The sequence below is a fragment of the Alligator sinensis genome, unplaced genomic scaffold, assembly GCF_000455745.1.
Source record: "Alligator sinensis unplaced genomic scaffold, ASM45574v1 scaffold1322_1, whole genome shotgun sequence".
NCBI lineage: Eukaryota > Metazoa > Chordata > Crocodylia > Alligatoridae > Alligator > Alligator sinensis.
Window position 1 is genome coordinate 69,332 of NW_005842116.1, and position 20,816 is coordinate 90,147.

Genomic DNA, 20,816 nt, shown 5'->3' on the forward strand with positions numbered 1-20,816 from the left:
TGCTCCACAAGGGCAAGAGCAAAAGTGTTGCAAGAACTGCATAAACACACAAAGAAAACCAAGGACACCTACCAGCAGCCACCAGAGAACTGAGTATAACCAATTGCTATGTTGTACAGTCAGGTTCACCAATAAGATATATAAACTGCAACATCAAAGCTGCAACATCGAAGTCAAAAAGGCAGTTACACATGTACTATTTGCATTAAGATTGCATTCAACTATTTGCATTAAGATTTGCCAGCGACAGTCACGGAGGTGATTAAAGCAGGGCTAGAAACGAGTTTCATAACCAGCAGGGTCATAGCAGAGCAGCACAGGTGCAAAGTGGAATGAAGACAATTTCCTGGCCATTCTGTACAAGTGACAGGAAAGGCCTCTCTCTCTGGACTGCCTTACTCGATGGCTGAGATAGATATCAAGGGCTCACAGGCGCTCTTGTCTGCTTGCTCCCTGGAGAGAAGGGATAACACACTATTTATCTGTCCTCTCTAATGAGGGTGTGAGAACAAACAAGCAAATAGATGCTACGGTATCCTCCAGCCCCATCCAATGCATCCCTCCAGCGGGGTCATGGGCTACAATAGAGACAAGTGTCATTACAAACCCGCACACACATACCACTGAAGCACAGATGCAAAATCTGTTAGGTTTGAAGGATCTCAGGCCTCGTGCTCAATTTACTCAACTCTCAGCTGAAGTCACTGGGAGCTCAGGGTGTTCCACACCACCCAAAAGTAAGCCACGATTAAATCATCCTCACTACACCCGAGTGGCAGGCCAGCGTTCCCCACCACAGTGAACATAGAAGAGATCGGGGAAGACAGCAAATGCTTTGCCCCACACCTCAGAGCAAGCCAATGTCCATGCTGGGATTAGAAGTTGGCTATTTCCTGAACAAAGCTGCTCAAGGACTGCAGGATTTCCTCAAGCAGGTAATTAATATCTTAATATAGGTCGCTCTGGAGTGATGCGCATTAGGGGCTGTGTCCTGATGTCACCTCTGTGCATGATCCTCCATTCGTGTCAGGAGGGAAACTTGGTGCTCCGATCCACAGCTAACTACTGCTGTCAGCATTTCATGCTGCAGACCGGCACCCAGGCTCAAATCCTCCTCTGGTGTAATCCCACCGAATGACCTCTGTGGGGTGACCCCAAGGGTGGATTTGGTGCAAGCTACATTGTTCTTTTGGGCCCGATGATCTTGCTGATCTGGGGTAAAAGGCATCATCCCATAGATGGCCTACACACTGTGTATGCACTAGTCAATCCTCTTTGGACTCTCACGCTTGTCTCTGCAGAGAGATGATTGGCATCATGCAACACACGTATGCCTCCCCCAAAATGGCCTCGCTTTAATTTGCTGGACAAAAGGCAAAACGATCCCCTTCTGCCCCATGCATTGATTTTACTTCCAAAGCAATTTCCATGCAGCTAGATTCAAGATAATTCCTACTTACTAAACAAACCCAGAGAGACAATGCATACAAGCTCTTTTCGGTGGTACTCACACGCAAGCATTTCCCACTTGAGGCTGCAAAGGAAAAAGAAATAGCACAAGATAGCATACACCGCGTTGTAATAAAGACTGAAAAAAAAACCCCAAACAAAAAGCATTGCAGCAAACAAGACGAGAGCTAAAACAACCCCCAGAATCTCATGTTGGGAAGGGACCATCGCAGACTTGTTATGAGAACCGGTGATATGATACAAGCCAGGCAAACTGCACCCTGAAGCATCAATAAAGCTGAGCTAGTCATTCAGCTTACTGGCTGCACGTTCATTTATATGGCTGTGTCCAATTCAGCATCATCCCTCATAATAGGCAGTGTTCTTATTAATGGCGGAGCAAAAAGAAGTGATTTTTACAAAGCTAAGTTTAAAAAAAAAAAAGACTATTTTAGGTTTTAAACGATTGCATTAGGATGGAACCCAAACTCACACAAGTGAGGAGTGATCCTGAGCATCTCCATTTATGGGCCACCCTACTTAGGCACCATAAAGGGGCTGACTTTCAAAAGGAGCCTGGTATTCAAAAGGGCATGGTCTGAAGGGTCTTAAGTTGGATGTCCAATATTAGCTGTCACTTCCAAAGAGTTGGGGATGTGTTTTACTGCAAGCACCTTAGAATTACTGAACCCACGTTGGACTTTGGGTTCATCAGAAATTACTTCATTTTGTTGCTTGGCAGGTAACAGAGCAAGGCCAGCCTGAAAACTGCAATGCGCTGGCGAATCAGGACCAAAGCTTTTAAAGCTGTCACGCTCCAGTCGTTAAGCCAGCTGAAGTGCAAACACAGGGGATGCTACTTGAACAACAAAAATAGGTTATATTTCATTTTTGGCTACTCCCAAAAGTATTTGTTGGCTCTTGTGTACTACAGCAGCACCGGGTTATAAAGCCACCACTGGAAACAAGACGGAGGGAATGTTTAAAGAGGTTTTTATTGAAAAAAACCTGTCTTTAACATTGAAAAAAAACCACATTCTTTTGTTTTGTTTTTTTGACTAGCTCATATGCTAGCAGGGGGAAAAAAGGTGATCCCAGGCAGGTCTATTAAATACTTAAGCAACTGAGAATTGTAATTGTGACTTGCCCTGCTGTCCTAGGAAAAGGTGGAATCCTGTCACTGATCGGAGCCCTGTGTCTTGCATCAGATAAACAAGCAGCAAATAATGGGGAGGAATCAGACTTCACTTTCTCCCTCTCTCACCTTCCTACTTAAGCCAGTGTCGTTCCCAAGAGAACTGCAGCAATCAGTGCCAGAGATCAGTCCAGCAGCACACTGGAAATAATTGCTTCACTAAAGATGGCAGGCCTTGGAGAGAGGAGCAAAATGCAACATAGGTGCAGCTGCAGCAAGAGCCTGGTTCTGAAAAGACCCTCACACTGGCTCACCAATCTGTCTTAAGCTTGACTTTACAGGTCAGAGGACAGTTCGACTCTCAGCCTCTTCCATGCTTGGTCTCTCCCCTGGGGCTCCCAACAAGTGAAGCAGTTATAGCCAATTCTGCACTGGATTTCTTTGTGTCACTGGGAAACTGGACTAAGAATCATCATCTCTCTCCCCCAGCTTGTTCCTCAAGGAACTGGGGACAAAGAGAAATAAAAAAGCAAATGGGGCTCCACACGCACACAGCAAGGAGTGAGTCAGGCCTACATTTTAACAAAGCAAGTAGGAAATAAAATGGTAGGGTTTGAACATGAGACACTTTAGAAGTTGGACAACTAGACATCGAGGCACCCAAAAATCTATGGCTGCTTTTGCAAATTTTGGCTTTCGTGTACAGAGATGGTAAAAGGAGGACAGAATGATCAAGTGGCTCGAACCACCCTCTGATCACAGCTCGAACCAAGAGCCTGCAGAACAAAAAGGGCAGGAGCAGCAGAGTGAAGAGGCATGGCTACTCCTCATCACGATCGAGCCTGCAAAGATGCTGCTAATCAAATCGCACTGGGATGAGAGGACCATTTAGCTGCGTATGCCTTACAGCATTTGGACTTGTAAACAGGCCACTACTCTTACCAATCTACCCATCCTGCTGAGGAGTGCCCTAGTTTAAATTAACCAACCGGAAAAAATCAGCATTATGCAAGGAGAGTCACCCTGCCGGCAGCATGCAACTGTAATGCTTCTGGATGACAGTTCCACTCCAAGATGGTGTTAATAGGTTTGTCATCTTAAGTTATTCTCAAGATTGGATGGTGATGGAAGGTACACATGCTAAGTGGCTACTTTTGCACTTCAAATGGAATCACTGGAAATGATCAGTGACTGTTTGATCATTAGTTGTGTGCGCGACTGTGTGAAGGGATAACAGAGATGAGTTACCACTTGAACACTAACTTGTAGCTTCCGATGGCGACTCCCATCCTGAGCCTCTGGGAATACGAGAGACTCCAGCGGGCTGAGGGGCCTGCTCCCAACACTGTAATTTCGTGGGCGCTTTATTGTGTCCGCACTGGCCAGAGGTGTAAAGCTGTTTCTTCTCATCCTTAAGGGGGTTTGGTTCTTTGAAGGGTTGGTCTGATTAAAAATGGAGGATATCACAAGGAATGAAAAGCAAAACTACAATCTGAAATCAAAGTCATGCCAACACATTTCGGTGACACCGCCAACACCCTGACGCTACTGTAACCACCAGCTGAATCCTGCCTCGGCTCTGTGTGCAGACCTCCTATTCAAATCAGTAGGAGCCTGACTCACAAAGTCCAGGGATGTCCACGGAAAGATGTGCCTCTGCAAAGGACCAGGACAAGGCCTGTGCACCATGCAAGTTCCCCAGAGGCTGCACCTGAAGAGCTTACACACACAGCGGACACGTTGGGTCTCTGGGAAAATTTAAACTACAGAGTGAGGGCAGGATTGGGCCCACTGATGGTAAAATAAATAAATAAATAAATAAATAATCTACCTAGCACCTTCTCAAAGGCGGTTAGAAGTGCTAAGCCAAATACTAGCCATTCCCTTTATCCTCAGTCCACTGAACATGGAACAGCTGAGAGACTGCTGCAGTCAAGAAAATGCTGAAACAGTCTAGTGACAAGCACAGTTGCAAAAGTTTTATTTCCCTTTCCCCTCTGCAGTGAAGATTTTGTTTATACAGTTCAGATGAAATCATGCATTAAATATAATCAATTTTCCCAATTACTTAGATTTATCTTCAAGCAGCTCCATATTGCCAGAGGAAGCAGAGAAGAGACAACTGCTAACTCTTCCCTGCAGACAGCTGAGTATCATGTAACAATGGAGTAAAAGTACTAGCCACGCGAGTCTGAATTACAAACACCAAAACTACATTAGCCACAGAAAGTTTTGCTGCTCATCCTACTCTCAGAGTCTCTACTCAGTTCAGTGAAGCTTTACCCTTGTAAGTCACCATCGAAAGCATGCCCCAATGCACACCTGCTTAGTACTTTCCGTAATGGAGCTAAACAAAAGAAATTTAGATGACAGCAAGAGTCAAAATAAATATGAATGAATGACAGACAGTCTCTTTTATACTCACCTTCAAAGAACTTGACTAAACAGAGGGGCAAAAGCCCAAGTTGTCAAACATGGGTCTATATTTAATAGATGCATTACAGAGACCCTGGTCTAGCTACGCAGAATTTGGTATGGGGCCTCCAATTCTGAGCCTTTCCTTTTTGAGTGTTGGGCTTTAAATGCAGTCTCTGTATATTTACTGATGGTGAATACCTAACAGTCTTTACTGCAGGTCATGGTAGCGTCAAATGATTGGCACCTCTGAAAAAGCTAGGTTCTGCATGCATGTACAAGGGAGAACTCCAAAACTAAAGCCACTTGTGAAATTGAAGCTACGTAGGCCAAGGGATTAAGCGCTTTGCTGAACAGGGTTTCCTGATGAATCTAGGTGTAAGGGACTATGGAGACAAAATCTGACAAAGCTACCGCTGCGTCTCTAAGTCCACAGTCCATCCATCACTATCGTCAAAACCTTCACGCTGCAATGGAAGTAAATGTGGCGCTCGTGCTTAGAATATCTTCTGCTCCCTGATAAGTGACTGCTTTTGATTTGTAACATTTTCTGTAATGCAGGTTTGGGGTTTTTATGTTTTGTTTTTTAAAGCTTGTCACACAAGTCACAGGCAGACATTTCCAGACAAGACTTACTGTACTCACAGAAGGTTTGTCTCGGTGGGTGTTGACTGCTTCGACATTCAGGTTGATCATTTCTACTTTGCAACCTTCACCCAAAGAAAAGAGAAAACATTTTAGGAGAAACTACAGCCGATCTTAATATAAATTATTTTTAAACTTCTGCTGAACTGCAAAAAATTGTTTTCAAAAGACAGGGAACAGTTCATTGCCTTTTTTTGTGAAGAACTCATGCATTTGTCTTACTTCAAATGCAATATCAATCACGGTTTCTACATATGTATCGTACTAAATAATTCCTTGTGGTTTGGGCTGTAAAAACGAGGCTAATAAACAATGGCAACTCCCCACAAAGGTATGCACTACATGGAATATACTAATTGATATGATTTCTGTTCATGTTTGGAGGACAAACTCAGCTTCCATGGAAATATCCATATCCAAGGTGCCTCTATCTAGAAGACACTAGCCCTTAATCACAGGAGTAGCCTTTTTTGCATGTGTGAATTAAAGATTGCAGTTTGGGGCCTCTTAGTTTAGTACCCTTAATACCATGAGATGTCTAACTTGGCTGACTAACTGGAAGTAGCTTTGTATCTGCACCTTGCTACCTGAACATGGTAGGCAATTTCTGTAAGTCAGAAACGGGAAAATATTCACCATATGCAACCGGCGTGAGTTTGAATACAGTATGAAGCGGGCATCTCAGGTACGGCAGCTCATCTAGGACCAAACAAAGCGTTAAACACTGCACGTGGGGGCTGCTTAGAGCTTTGCATGTTGACTGAGTGTTGACACACACTGGAGATATTCAAAACTGTACATAAGCTGAAACCCAGTATGCAATTTAAGTACATTAAGAACATGCAAAGGCTTATGCAACCTCATACATTCACGTATCACTGTGTTGCAACTGCATAATGATGTTAAGGTTTTAACTAAATTTCCAAGAAGCCTACAAGGCGAGAACAAAAGAACTAAGCTGCTAATATACTGCTAAGCCTTGTTAGTGGGAAACATGTTAAACGTGTCAGATGGGAGGGAAGTTAATTCATGGACCGGTGGGCAGACGGCCTAGAAAAGCCGCAGTCCCTACAGAGCCAGGTGCATAGTGAAAAAAAGAAAAAAGGGAGGTGGGGGATTCCCTAACTAGGAACAAAATCCTTCTCAAAGTCTAACTGACAACATCCAGGGACCCACAAGGAACTGCTCTGGACTGCTTTGCAGAGCTCCCAGAACAAAGAAGTCTATTGAAGCTTTCAGGCTTTTGACTACACAATAAAAGATCCTCAAACTCTCACTGGGGAGGAGACTCTCTAGAAATATATTTCAACTCTGACACCAGTGAGCCGTGACCGCAGGTGGTAAGACGGGCAAGACCTGTTGTCAAGGGCTTATGAGCAGGGTTTGAATTACACTTTGAATCTTGCGGGGAGGGCTGTAAAAAAAAGTTGGGCTGCCCATCACGATGCCCTAATGAAATTGGAGACCCCTGGTTATGACTTAAATAAGGGGGGCTCTTGTCTCTTATGAGGGGGCTCAGCCCCTCTGAGCTCCGCTGTAATCTGAACCCTGATTCTAAGTTATATTTCCTTATATGCCTCTTTCGGCTGATGTGCTGAATTATTACTAGTACACCAACAGCATCTGAAGAGTCCCTTAGTCTGATCCATATCATTTGGCCAGGAAGCCAACCAAAGAGGGTGACTCTTGGTTAACTGGACATTGATCTATTAACACCAACAAGCGACATACAGGGATGGTGTAAGTCCACTTTGGCCCAGACACTGCAATAACTTACATGCAGGCTTAATTCTAAGCACGCGACTCATTCAATGGAGTTTAAAAGGAGGGGTTGCATGCTCAAGGAGTGTGCAGGGTTAAGACGCTCGTCTTCAGAAAAAAACAGATACACAGTGTAATTGTTTAGTATCGTGTCTGGTATGCCCTGATCGCCCGTGCAGCCCACTCCTGCAGACTCGACAGAACCTGGAGAATCACCCGTGTATTTCCCTCCTGCCCCGATTCTTTGCAATTCCTGAGCCATCGACTTACATCTCCAACTGTTCAATCAAGGCATGTTGCTGCCTCTACCCAGTCCGCCAAGGGACCGTCAATGAGAGTGGTCCTTGTTCCTCCCACCAGAGGCTGTATTTATGTGCCTTCTCCTGCCTTAGCCCCCCGACAGCTTTGGGACTCACAGAACAGGAGCAGAACCCTAGGCTGAAATCCTGGCCGGGCTGAAGTCAATGGATGTTTGTTTCACGAACTTCAGCAGGATCCTGGCTGTGGCCAGCAGCCCTGCTTCAGTGCACGCACTCTGAATTAAAGGAGGTATTTTCTTCTTTTTCCTCAACTGCCACCCAGTGGTAACAACTCTAAACAGCAGAACTACAGACAATGCTGAAAACTGATGCCAAGAGCTTCTCCTAGTCATGAAACTAAGTGGAGGGTCTCAGAAAGGTTTTGCCATCTGCTTGGCACAGTCCACAATGCTTCTCTCTAATGTCCTCAACCCAAATTCCCCTTCCACAAGCCATTTAACCCCTCTGCTGTCCAACAAGTCAGTTGGGTAACGTTGTCCCTTTCTGTGGGGACATCAGCTGTGTCTGATCACCTTGCCCTCATTAATGGATTTAATCTTTGCACTGATCCCTTTGGGTGGAGGTGGGGAAAGGATCATCCGCAGCTGGCAAATGATAAAATGACTTCCTAATACCACAGAAGGAGCCTGTGGCAGAAGACCAAACCTAAATCACTTCAAATGATCAGAGGGCAGGAGAACAGGCCTTATGATGAGAGGCTGAGAGCCATGGGACTCTTCAACCTGGAAAAGCGCAGGCTCAGGGGGGACCTGGTGGCTGCCTATAAGTATATAAGGAGCGTACATCAGGATTTGGGGGAACATCTGTTCACCAGAGCGCCCCAAGGGATGACAAGGTCAAACGGTCACAGACTCCTGCAAGACCGTTTCAGGCTGGATATAAGGAAAAATTTCTTACTGCCAAGCCCTCAAGGCCTGGAACAGACTGCCGCTGGAGGTGGTGCAAGCACCTACTCTGGACTCCTTTAAGAGTCCACTGGACGTTCATCTTGCTGGGATCCTGTGACCCCAGCTGATTTACTGCCCCTGGGGCGAGGGGCTGGACTCGATGATCTTCCGAGGTCCCTTCCAGCCCTGATGTCTATGAAATGCCAGACAAAAGCCGTATGCAAGACACTGCCTATCCTACCTGTCCGCTAGAAGTGCCTGCATTTCAGTGACCCTGCAAGGAGTAGCTTGCATAGCACTTCAAGATGCCCTCGGCTAAAGAGAGAAAATGCAGGATTACTTGAAAACTTCTCTCAGAAGCCACTGAAAAAACTAACTAGATAAAAAAGCAATACTGATCAGCTCTGCGATATAACCAGTCGCATGCTCGCACCCCAACTCAGCGTATTCATTTTCATACCTGCGTTCTTGTCAAGGAAGTAAGCCAACAGGCACCTCATAACAGCCTGGTGAGCGATAACTAAGACACTGCCTTGGCGTTCTAGCTCCATGATCACAGGCTCTAGGCGCTGTACCAAGTCTTGATAAGACTAGAAAACAAAGAAAGGTTTCAGTACAGTACAGATGCTTAAAGGTTAGCAGTCTGTTGCCTTAACTCAGTCTGGAATGCTACCATGGACATCAATTGCCCCAAAACATTTCGCCTCAGTTCTTCCTCCTTTACCAAATGCACACACTCGGCTACAGCTGCTTAATTAGCAATTATTATCTTAAATCTTCTTCACCTCTCCTCCGGGATAGCGATAAAGATATTTCTCTTGATCTCTCAGAGCAAACTCATCAGGGTACTTATTTTCAATTTCTTCATAAGTCATTTCTTCACATACCCCCTGGTGGAAGAGGAACTTGTTAAAACAGAACTTGTTGCAAAAGGTTTAGACATTGCACCAGCAACAAAAAGTAAATGACTGAGCACACGTTTCTGTGCTTATGTGACAGTAGTATCAAGATTCAAAACTCACTCATACTGTTGTCATTTAAACACAGAGCACTTTCATCTGAGAACCTCCGCATGCTTACACCTGCTCATGCTCCTACTAAGTAGATAAGCATGAACATCTTTGCTGGACAGATGTAACACAACTTCCTCAAAACGATTACACCTTCTTCTCACGGTGAGTTTTAGGCCACTGTATTTATGCTCCTTGGTAGTGGGTTGGGTCTTATTTTTTAAATATGTGCAGATAATGAAAAAGGAGTTATTTCTACTCATTTCTGCTCATGAAAGAATTACCACTGACTTGATAACATTTGCCACTACTGTGGGTAGCTGCAGACACCTGGGACCTTGAACGGTAACATTTTCCCTGTATGGGAAAAAAACCTGTAGATGTTGCTAATTCTACACCAAACCATTTTATACCTTGCAGGAGTGAAAAGTCCAGCATATGTCTGCCTAGACAGTGCTGCAAAGCTTAATTACTGCTCAGAAAGTGCTTAGACATTTTTGCAAGCTGAGAGACAAGGCTGATCATTTCACATTCATTATAAATGGTTTTTATTTACAAACCTCCAAAGGGCCAGCGCATAGTTGAAGAGCATCCCCCCCATCCTACTCACAGCATCAATCTCATTCAAAATCTTCCACTGTTCATAGGGGACCCCCAAGGACTCAGCTGTCTGGATAGTTCTCTTCAGCTGGCTTGTCCACACCTTCAAATCCACAATCTCCTGCTCCTTGATAAATTTTTTCAGGGTTTGAGCAAACTAGGAGAAATTAATGCAAGTTGGAAGATGATAAAATTTACTGCTTTATGAAGGAACGTGTGCGTTTCAAAACAGAGCTGCAGTGAGAGACACAACCCAGAGCTAACAAATGTCATACTGGGTATAGAGTTCCCAGCAGAGGGAAAAAAAGTCTTCACTGAACGAACTGCCCTTCTTAAAAAGACGCAGGGGAGTAACAGCTGAAAGTGTACATAAGGACTTCAACCCGCCCCAGGAAGAAGTCAGATACACCCAGGATTCAGGGTACAGAGAGACAATTCTTTAATTGGCTTACACGGGGAAAACTCCACTGAAGTCCATACAACTGCATTCGTTTACATTGGTAGAGAACCTTGGCCAAAGGCAGAGTCCTATCGTGCTAAATGGATACTTTAATAAAGAGTATGACAATCCTGACATTGTGAGGAACATACCTGTTTGCCACGGGATGACAAGCCAGAATCCCCACCAATCTTGCCAACAAGGTTGTGCTCGCTCTCGCCATGTCGGCACAGGTAGATGGTACGGGGCTGGACGTGAATGTTCATAAGGTAGTAGACAATTTTACTCTGGATGTAATCCTTGACCCGGTTTACCAGGAATCGCTGCCCCACGTTGATCACTTTAATGAAGGAAAGGTCTCTACAGCCAGCACAGAACAAGAACGCACAACTCAGCATCTTTAAACCTAAATACATGTTAAGGGTGAGGGGTGTATACACACACACGTATGTGCTCTAGCTATCCATTCTGCCGCACTGATATTGTGCTACCCCTTGATGCTCAGGTATCTCCATGCCTTAGAAAATACTTAGGGAGAAAGCACAATGTGATGTTACAGTATGAAGCTGTATTACATTCTACTTTGTAAGAGAAAAATACTTTCAAGTCATTTGGGACTTGATTGTATGCTCCTAGCACAAGAAAGGCTGACTTTATAATACAATCACTGGGCATGAGAGTTATGTCAGAGTAGAGAGAAGACCCTTTGAATGACAGGAGATTAAAATCAGGCAACAAAAGTGACACAAACCAGCGTATCAGTCTCCACCCAGCGTGCAGGACAATACAGTCTCAAATGCAGCCTCTTACTTGTCATAATCATCTGGATCAAGAAGCTGGTATGTGACTTTATAGCACTCTATCCTCTTCAGGAAGTCATCCATCACGTTCTCTCTGTTTCTCTCTGGGTAGTCAGGACTTGAGACCTTCACTTCCTGAACAAGAGAGACACTTTGTAAAAGTGAAGCTTACTTTCCTTCAAAATAGAAACACGACTGAGTGACATGATTCTTTTACAGTCAAACAAACAGTGTTTGAATTTCTCCTTCTCCATCCCCATGTGCCCTGTGAAGAGCCTGCCCCTGGCAAGGAAACAAAGGGCAATTCTCAATGACCTGTTGTAGCATTCGGCCTGGGGACAGACACAGCTGGTGTCCCTTTTGCCGTTCCAGGCAAACTATTTAGAGCATATCTGCCCATGAAAATAAAATCATCCTCCAAGGTCAAACGCTTCATGGCTTTGGTTTGGTTCCCAAGTTCCAACAGAAGTAATCCATCTGCTTTTGCTTTCTGTACCACTACAAATAGCAAGCGCTTATCTCAGGGATGAAACAAGAACGAGACTATCAGAATGCGCCACAGCATTGCAAATAGCCACTCCACCCCCTGTACTTTATACAAGGCTACAACAGCGTCACGCTATGAGCTGCAAAATTACATTTATTGCAAGCAGTTTAGTTTCTACCTTTGCTGGGCTATTAAGATACCACATAAATTAGACTCGGTTATCTTAGCATAAAAATGCTCTGAAGTGGTGTGGGTTTAACCCCAGAAGGCCCCTCAGCAGGGGAAAGAAAGGAAATAAAAGGAGATCAGAATGAAAGTTAAAACCCTGATCCCGGTCTGCTGTATGCCAGTGTACATGTAGAGCCCCTCAACAGACTCCAGCTGGATAACTTTGGATCGACAATTATATAACAGAGATCAACACCAGCCCAGGCACAAGATCCAGTTACAGCACCGTCAGCATGACCTTGCACAATCTCCTGCTAACACTTAGTTAAAATGGAAGAAGACAGAATGAAGGCTTTCAAACCTAGAATCCCCTACTCTTGCAGAACAGACCCACCTCTCCGGCAGGGCTTAGCAGGTTCATTTTTCTTGTTTCAAATGGAAGCAACTCACATTTCCCAATCATCCCAGGAATCAGAGTAGACACTTGATCCTGGGTACACTGCTGCCTGGCATCATTTCCACCCCTGAAACTGGTAAAAGCTGCTACTACCATTTGGCTTTGGTAGCCTCTTACAACCACTCTGTGCTCATATTGCACTGTGGGAAAACAATTGTGTTATAGACAGGGCAGCAGAGAGTCAAGGCCCCGCATGTGCTAACAAGCCAGTCTGCACACATTACTGACAGGAGTGTCTGGGACCCTTTCAGATTAGTATTAGCCTCCAAGATCAGTTTAATCTCAAATCCTCACTGTACAAAACTTTGACACACAAAGTACACATCTATGGGGCCAAGGTCTAAGACACACCTTAGCATATAGGATCCTAGAACAATATGCCAGCTGCTTCCTCAAAGAGCGTCAATGCATTGTCCAGAAGAGTTTCAGTTTCATTACTGAACACTTAACTGGATCATACTGGCTTGACATGGTTTCCTTGCTGTGCCTGGTTTGGAAAAGCCCCTCCTAATTCCTTGAGCTGCTGCTGTTTACAGTGCACATACTTCTGAGACTAATGACATAGACCGTGTATAAAGGGAAAAAAGGCTATGTCCTATTGACATCGCTTTTCTCGGCTATTAGCTTACATTTTCTCATTCTTATCTCTAACAACTACAAATCTCAGCAATTACGATGAACCGTTTTAATGCTTTGTGATCTTCCACAACACACATCAGATCTTCTAGAGACAGCCACTACACATTGCATCTGCGAATGTATAGCACCTACCAAGATATTGGCAGCAATCACATCAGGATCATCACAGACAGACTCCACAAAAAACACCTGTGGAGAAAGCAATGGCATTTTTAACAGAATAAAGAGGCTCTAGAATAATGCCTATAAATCATACTAATCCCTAGTCTAACCACATACAAAGTCAGCAGAATCACCTGGGGGGGGGGGGGGGGGGGGGGTCTTCTCGATCTTGCCCAGCATATCTTGTGTGAAACCAACCTTTCGCCTTGTTTTAATCAATGGATTCCTGCTATCCTTCTGTCTAGAAGTGTGCATTACACATCACCAGATGTCTGCGCATCTAAGGAATATGGACTGATCAAGGCAGTATACTTCGTTGGACCCCACCACTGCAATCAGCACACTAAAACTTCCCAAGCTACATGCATACATAGAAGCAAGGGGCCCGACTTTCCCCGACCTTGTACTACACATTATCATTTACACCTATGCAAAGGAACTGAAAATACCATCAGAAAAGGGCAGCACTTTGCACAGGTTGATATGACAACACAAGCTATGTCAAGGAGAATCAAGCCCCGAGAATGCTATCTTGCAGAGACAGGGCCAGTTTTATGAGCACAGTAATGGACCAGCAGGTCTGTCAGGTTATGATCTGTCCTAAATGGTGCTCTTACTGCTGCCTCAGATGCAGTGGAAATGTGCTCAAGGAGGAGGAGGTGACATTTCTCCCTGGCTTCGAAAGCAAAGAAAGAAATCAGATGCATGATCCTAGCAAATCATTGCTCCCCTGGCCAACACAGGGGAAGGGGCAGGCAAGCCAGCACCAAAAGGAAAAGGTAAGATGCAACGGATTGATTGATACATGCAGAATTCCTCTACCTTCAGGGATTTGTCCACATCCAAGTTGTAAACTGCATGTTAGGAAACTGCAAGCAGCTCAAGAACAGAACCTTAATGCTTCTATGACCATACAGTGAAATGAGGACAGAAAAGTAAGAGGCAGAAAGTCTGGTTCTGGACATCCCACCAGGAAAAAAAAAGCACAAGATCTCCAGAAACAATAAAAACAAAGCTCCAAAATTATACATGCTGGCCTTCCAAGACCCTGCCTTTGCAGAATGAGATTGTAAAGGAGCCTTTGCACAGAAAAAAACCAAAAAAACAACATTGCCATCAAAGCATAATAAATTGAAATGAAAATTGCTCTGTGCAAAATTAAGAGCAAAAACACACCTTCAAAAGCAGGGAGGCTTATGGCTATGGGAGATACCCAGGCTGTAAATGACATTACTGAAGTCTTATTCCACATTAAATAAATAAAAATCACCTTAAAAGCATTTTCTTTAGCAAAATTTAAAATCAGGTCCCTCCTCTCCCGAGTTGTGTTGGTTGCATCGAAGACCTAACAGGACAGAAGAAACAAACCAAACAACAAGTAACCTCAATATATGTCATTATCCAAGGTTGTATCAAAGCTGCCAGAAGGGGTTGTATGCTTGACCAGCCTAAGTCTCTTAGGCAGCTTTGAAAAACTCAGTCATTAATTTAACACTGATCTCATTTGGACTGTGTTTAATTCTAGCATTGCCTTACTGCAATCTGCCCGCACTCCTCCAGGAGATAAGCTTTCACATCTTCCAGGGCCACCAAGGCACATTTTCTGTAAGGAGAAAAATCGGCATGATCAGAGCTGGTGTAAAGCATCCCGATTCCAAGCCCAGCAAATCATGACCCCAGAGTTTACACGGGGGAGGGATGGGGTTTAGATATCTTGTTTCTCTCTTGTTAAGGGCATTCTCTGCATCTGTCCCACAGCCCTGGAGGTTCAGTGAACACCATTTAGTGAACTCCTTTCCACCTCCACGCCCCAGCTGTGAGGGCACTGCCTTTCCAACCCAGGAGTTTGTTGATCTCCCCTTATATAGACAAATAGATCATTGCTGAGTCCTGGTCCTTGGAGCCAAGTGCACTGGCAGCCAGGGCAGAGAGATTCTGGGAGCAGAAGCTAACTCCAGCCCTCCCCTACATTCATTCATTAATCTCCTTGACGAAGGGTTTTTGAACCCGAAAGCTTGCTTAATAACTTTTCTCCAACTATTTGGGTTGGTCCAATACGAGGTATCAAATTCACCCAAGGAACCTTGTCTGCCTTAATCCCCTTGAAGCATTTGAATTCTGTCCTCTGGGCCCCATTTTACTTCTCCTGAAGTAAAGGACAAAATTCCCACTGATTTCAACAGGAGCAAGCCCAGCCTGTTTGGTGGGTTTATTATTTTAGTGCCATTTGGCATCTTTAGGACCTCTCTGGTCTTGAAATTGTCACTACAGTGAACTTGAAATGAAATCCTGGCTCAAACAGAGTTTGGCCAGGGGAATCAGCAAAGCCAGGATCTCACTCTAAGTGTTCATTTACAGAAAGGATGCCTTTACACTCCAGTCAGAGACACCACAGCTTGTAGCCTTGCTTACTTATCATAAAAATCCATTTGAAGGATGCTTTTGGAGTTTCTAGCAGCCCTAGTCCTTCAGAAAGATAACTGCGAGGCCAACTAGATATCGGCAAGCAGGGGGAATTTAACATTGGAAAATGTCAATCAAATGAAAACCGTTTCTGTAGAGCACTAGGCCCCCTCAAAAATGAGATTTCATCGGATGTTCCCAAACCGGCTTTTAGAGCCTTTAAGCTAATCTGGCATTTACTCAGACAGAACAAACTGGAACTCCATTCCAAGCCTATCTATGCTACTGATGTCTTACACTGAGTGCAAACAAGCTCCACTGAAATAAGGGAGACGAAGCACACAGTCGATTCCTCTCAACCTAAATAGTAGTGGCAGAGTCTCATCCTGTATTTGCCAATTAGATGTTACCTCCCCAAAACAGAGGTATTGGTACATGAACTTTAGAATGAGAGGAACTTGTGTATCCAATTTTCATAGTTAGCCGGACCTGCCCCCGGCGCAGACTTACTTCCGAATCTCCATGGCTTCTTTGTTATCATGCCTGAAAAAATCGTAGGACTTGTACGACTTCACTGCTTCACGACGGTACACTCCTAAATTAAACACTTCACAAAAACAAACGCATTTTATTTAGCAACATATTCCCATGCAGTTCCCATTAATAAGTGTACACACATAGATTCATAGATTGTAGAGTCGGAAGGGACCGCAATGGATCATCATGTCCGACCCCCTGCCCCGGCAGGAAAAAGGACCGAGGTCAGATGACCCCAGCCAGGTGACTATCTAGCCTCTTCTTGAAGACCTCCAAGCTAGGTGATAGCACCACCTCTCTTGGAAGCCCATTCCAGATCCTGGCCACCCTTACTGTGAAAAATTTCTTCCTAATATCTAACTTAAATCCACTCTCAACCAGTTTACACCCATTATTCCTAGCCCCTAATAATTCAGTGCTACACGGGAGAAGAGACCCAAGTAAAGCAAAAGGGGCCTTTTAAGATCTTATGGGGTTTGGCAGAAGAATTCGACTCCTATAAAAGACGTCAAGCCCTAAAACCGCAAGTCCTTACAGGCTAACCCTGACAATTTGCCTAGAGAGACCCTTGTGGAAGTACACATGGAGTTTCCAGAAGGATGACCTCCTGAGGTCCTTCCCAACCCCAACTTTCTATTTAGATGCCATGATCTCAGTGGTGGCAGATGACAGAACAAGGAACAATGGTCTCAAGTTGCAGCAAGGGAGGTTTAGGTTGGGTATTAGGAAAATCTTTCTTACTAGGAGGGTAGTAAAGCATTGGAACAGGTTACCCACAGAGGTGGTGAAATCTCCATCCTTGGAGGTTTTCAAGACCCAGCGAGAGAAAGCCTTGGCTGGGACCATCTAGTTGGGGCTGGTCCTGCTTTGAGCAGGGGGTTGGACTAGATGTGACCTCCTGGGGTTCCTTCCAGCCCTCATTTTCTATTAATTCAGTCACCGCGGACCATTGAATCTTTGGGGGATTTGATGCCACTGCCAAAAGGCTACAGATGGTATGGAAGGGTTTGCGCTACAGATACCTTCCCACAAGTTGAAAAAAAAAGGACCTACCCTAAATGTAACACTCAATTTTCAGTCCTTATGTCTCTGGGCTGGATTAAAACAGATGCACCAGCAGCCTGAAACTCCATCGTGGTATGTTTCTGCATACATACCTTTCGTAGGCACTCCAATCCAGTTGAGGTAGCGGGTTAGTTTCTTGGACATATAAGTCTTGCCCCGTGCAGGGAGACCAATCATAACGATCAGAGTAGGGGAATTGGTCATATAAGAAGCCCATGCTGCAACAAGTCAAAGGACAAAACCGTAAATTAAAACAGCTGAGAAAACAAAACCAAAGTAGAAGCCAAATTCATCCCTGATGCAACTCCACTGCCTCTGCCTATCTAGCAGCCTCACAAAGGGTCACTGTGTTTTATACAATGGACTCGGTATCACTTCTTTCCATCTGATTAAATGTCCCTAGCTATCAGTGTACCACACCATTGCTTTCTCAGGTGTGAGGTAATGGAGCAGGTTAGCAACTTAGCAGATACAGCGAAAGGCATTTTGGCTGACGCAGTATACATTATGGCAGTCAGAGTTAAAAATATTTACCAATTAAGCAGGAACGATCAAGGACACAAGAAAAATGTCTTTATTACAAAAAGACTGCATTCTCTACTGGGACCAGAGAGAAAGTGATTTTTTGTTTTTAGACATAGAGCAATCACTTGAGAAACCAAATTGGGAATACTGAAAAGCAGGATATTGTAACATTCAGGCTTTTCTGAAGAGCAGGATATTGTAACAATAATGCGGTTTTGCTCAGGACTCTAGTACATTACAAAAAATAAATCAGGTGACTTCCTGAATGTCAGAAAATCCACTTATTAAAACAAAAACAAGTTACATAAAATTATATGAAGGACACCAGTTGAATATGATAGCTCATGCACCTTGCCGATTGAATGGGTCAAAGCAGCTGAATTTACACACTGCACAGAACAATTCTGCATGTCAGAGAAGGGACAAGATAGGAGTTTGTAAAAAGTCTTTCCCATCTTCAATCAGCCTGACAAAATGTTTTGGCACAAAATAAAACACGAATCCTACCAATGCATTAAAGGGGCTGTCCCCTGAAATAACTTATCAGTGTCAAAACCTGTGAGGGGCACAGATCTGCAAGTTAACCCTGCCCCCAAATTCCCTTGGGAATTTTTGCAGGTGCTCTCATCTGTTGTTCTGCAGGGAAAAAAAACATATCTGACCCTGGGGAAACCAACTACATAAACTCCTTTCAAACAAGTTTCTCCTCCCCAACCTCTTTTGGTCGGTCATTTTAAGTATCACACGCTGTGACAGCAGGCAAAACTTATTCCGTTACAAGCATCATGCGTAAATGGTGGTTGTTGCTTTAAACATTCCAATTGATATGAAAAAGGCAGCAAATAGCAAGTTCAATTCCCAGTGACCTAGATTGAGAAGTTGGGGGGGGGGGAAACAGTAAAGAGCCTAGGATTTAAGGACTTAGAAAAAACAGATGCATGAACAAGAAAAAATAAGTAAAAGGAACATGACCTGCACAAGAACATAAGACGTTAGGAGGAAAAAATAATCCACTGTGCAGACAGACATTTGGTGAGATCAAGGCACTTGGAAAGCCAAGTCAAAACAGAGCTGGGGTAATTATGCATCGTAAAAATCATGGTAACATCTGCGTGTGTATTTATATGGAAATATACTATGTGTACACATGTAAATACACAATATCATTACTTTTCATGTAGCTCTTCTCTAATTGAATTAAGAAATACCTTTGCGATTCTTTGTTGACATCTGTCCCAGGCTTAGGAGAGCAGTAACAAAGTCTGGGAAGGCCCAGGTTAAAAGAGTTCAATGGAAAATTCAGAGGCCAGCTATGGCATGAACTCAGTGCATCCCAGGAACAACATACCCAGGTCACTGCGTGATGAAGCCCATGACATGCACATGGAACATTTCACGGGAGGCTATTTTAAGCCCCTGTGTTTTGTCCTGCTCTGCTACCTGCTACACAGTTTGCACGAGTGACTCTCCGGAGCATAACGTTCATTAAAACACAAACTGCATGAAAATGGATTTCCCTTTCCAGCAGCTGAACCCCTAAGCCAGTGGTTCTCAACCTCGTTAAGCTCAAGGCCCCCTTCATTAAACTCAAGCCCCCTTGCAGAAAATGCCAGCTGTGCATTTTCATTCATTTTTTTGACTACAGGAAAATAACAGAGCACTTCTATAGCAGAGAACTCAGACCACCCACAGCAGGGCAGAATATCTGTAACACTACAGATTCCTATTTTAATGGGGTTGGGATTGTATTGTGCGTTAGGTTTGCACACCCAGTGGTGCCTGGCAGCTTGTCCTTAACTTGGGTCAGCTAAAAACAGCAGCAGAAACAAGGTGAAGCTCATTAGTAAGTCCATTAGGATGAGCCAGGTAGGGAAAAAGTCTTGTAAGCCTTTCACTCTGCACAGAAACAGGGAGGTGTTCAGCACCCAGGGCTTCCCTGCACCCCTGTGGGGTCCATCCAACATGCCGGGGTTGGATCCTGCTCCCATTGAAGTCAAGGGGAAAACCTCATTGATTTTTAAAGGTGAAGGGGGCCTAAAATGAACTAGGGGGTCACAAAACAAACCAAGGTGGCAGTTTAAAATGAACATGGGCAGGTCTTTTTTCCATTCAATGGTGGGATTTGTCATGTGTGGGGGAAGCCAAAAGCTCAGCCAGAGTCACAAGGGACTGGACACAGACTCTGAAGACAGGGGCATCGGTCACTATTGAGAGCGGGAGGGAGGGATCCAGCCTCTGCGGTTCCCAACCTCTGACCCATTGCACCCCCCCAATTTAAAGCAATGCAACCTTCAGTACCACCAGCACATTTTTCAGTTCAACCTTAAGTACCACTGGCACATTTTGGTCCTATAAAGGCATTCTCATACATCTGTTAGGGCATACCACCCAGAGGCTGTGTGCAGACCCCTGGTGGTACCCGCACCACAGACTGAGAGCCCTAAAAAGCTGGAGGCTGCAAGGGAGAGAGGACCAGGCGGAACAGCCCTCCTCCCTGCCCAATGCAGCATCCGCTGCGTGACACCCGCCCTGTGTGGAGCCGTTCCAGACCGCAGGCCAAAGTGCACCAAGCAGACCTCCACGTCCCTACTGAGGAGGGGACAAAGAAAAGGCAAAAAGACTAAATAGAGAAGGCTCAAAAAGGAAAAGAGGTAGCAGGGAGAGGAGTGAAGGTCACAGCCCGCTGCCCTCCAAGGCTGCAGGCACGGTGCCTGGAGATGGGGGAGGACCAGGACCAGGACCAGGGCCAGTCCCTGCAGGGGCTGCACCTGCGCCCTCCAGGTGGGACAGAGGCGCCCGGTCCGCGCCTCCCGCGCCCCCCTCCAGCCCGGCCGCACTCACAGCACTTCTTCTCCGAGGCGCGCAGGCTGGCGGAGCGGCTCTCCGGCGTCGGGGGCGGCTCGGCGGACATC

General features: G+C 44.9%; 1 protein-coding gene across 7 annotated transcripts; it reads right to left on the reverse strand.

Annotated features, from left to right (window-relative positions):
* Nucleotides 1-13: 13 nt before the first annotated feature.
* PFKFB2 (6-phosphofructo-2-kinase/fructose-2,6-biphosphatase 2) lies at nucleotides 14-20,815 on the reverse strand. Of its 7 annotated transcripts, none has more exons than XM_014520448.2 (16): nucleotides 20,746-20,810; nucleotides 17,472-17,597; nucleotides 16,288-16,384; nucleotides 14,911-14,977; nucleotides 14,645-14,719; nucleotides 13,345-13,401; nucleotides 11,472-11,596; nucleotides 10,814-11,021; nucleotides 10,233-10,379; nucleotides 9,398-9,502; nucleotides 9,073-9,202; nucleotides 6,281-6,343; nucleotides 5,636-5,709; nucleotides 3,848-4,027; nucleotides 1,512-1,534; nucleotides 14-453 (listed from the first exon to the last, which is right to left on the reverse strand). In XM_014520448.2, the coding sequence occupies exons 2-16, from the start codon at nucleotides 17,581-17,583 to the stop codon at nucleotides 396-398; spliced, it is 1,521 nt and encodes a 506-aa protein (XP_014375934.1). In that variant the 5' UTR covers nucleotides 17,584-17,597; nucleotides 20,746-20,810; the 3' UTR covers nucleotides 14-395. The 7 variants fall into 7 exon arrangements, 6 of the variants coding, with proteins under 6 accessions (XP_014375934.1, XP_014375935.1, XP_025061286.1 ...); XM_014520449.2 differs by having other exon boundaries at nucleotides 1,461-1,534; XM_025205501.1 differs by having other exon boundaries at nucleotides 3,833-4,027.
* Between the last annotated feature and the right edge of the window lies 1 nt (nucleotide 20,816).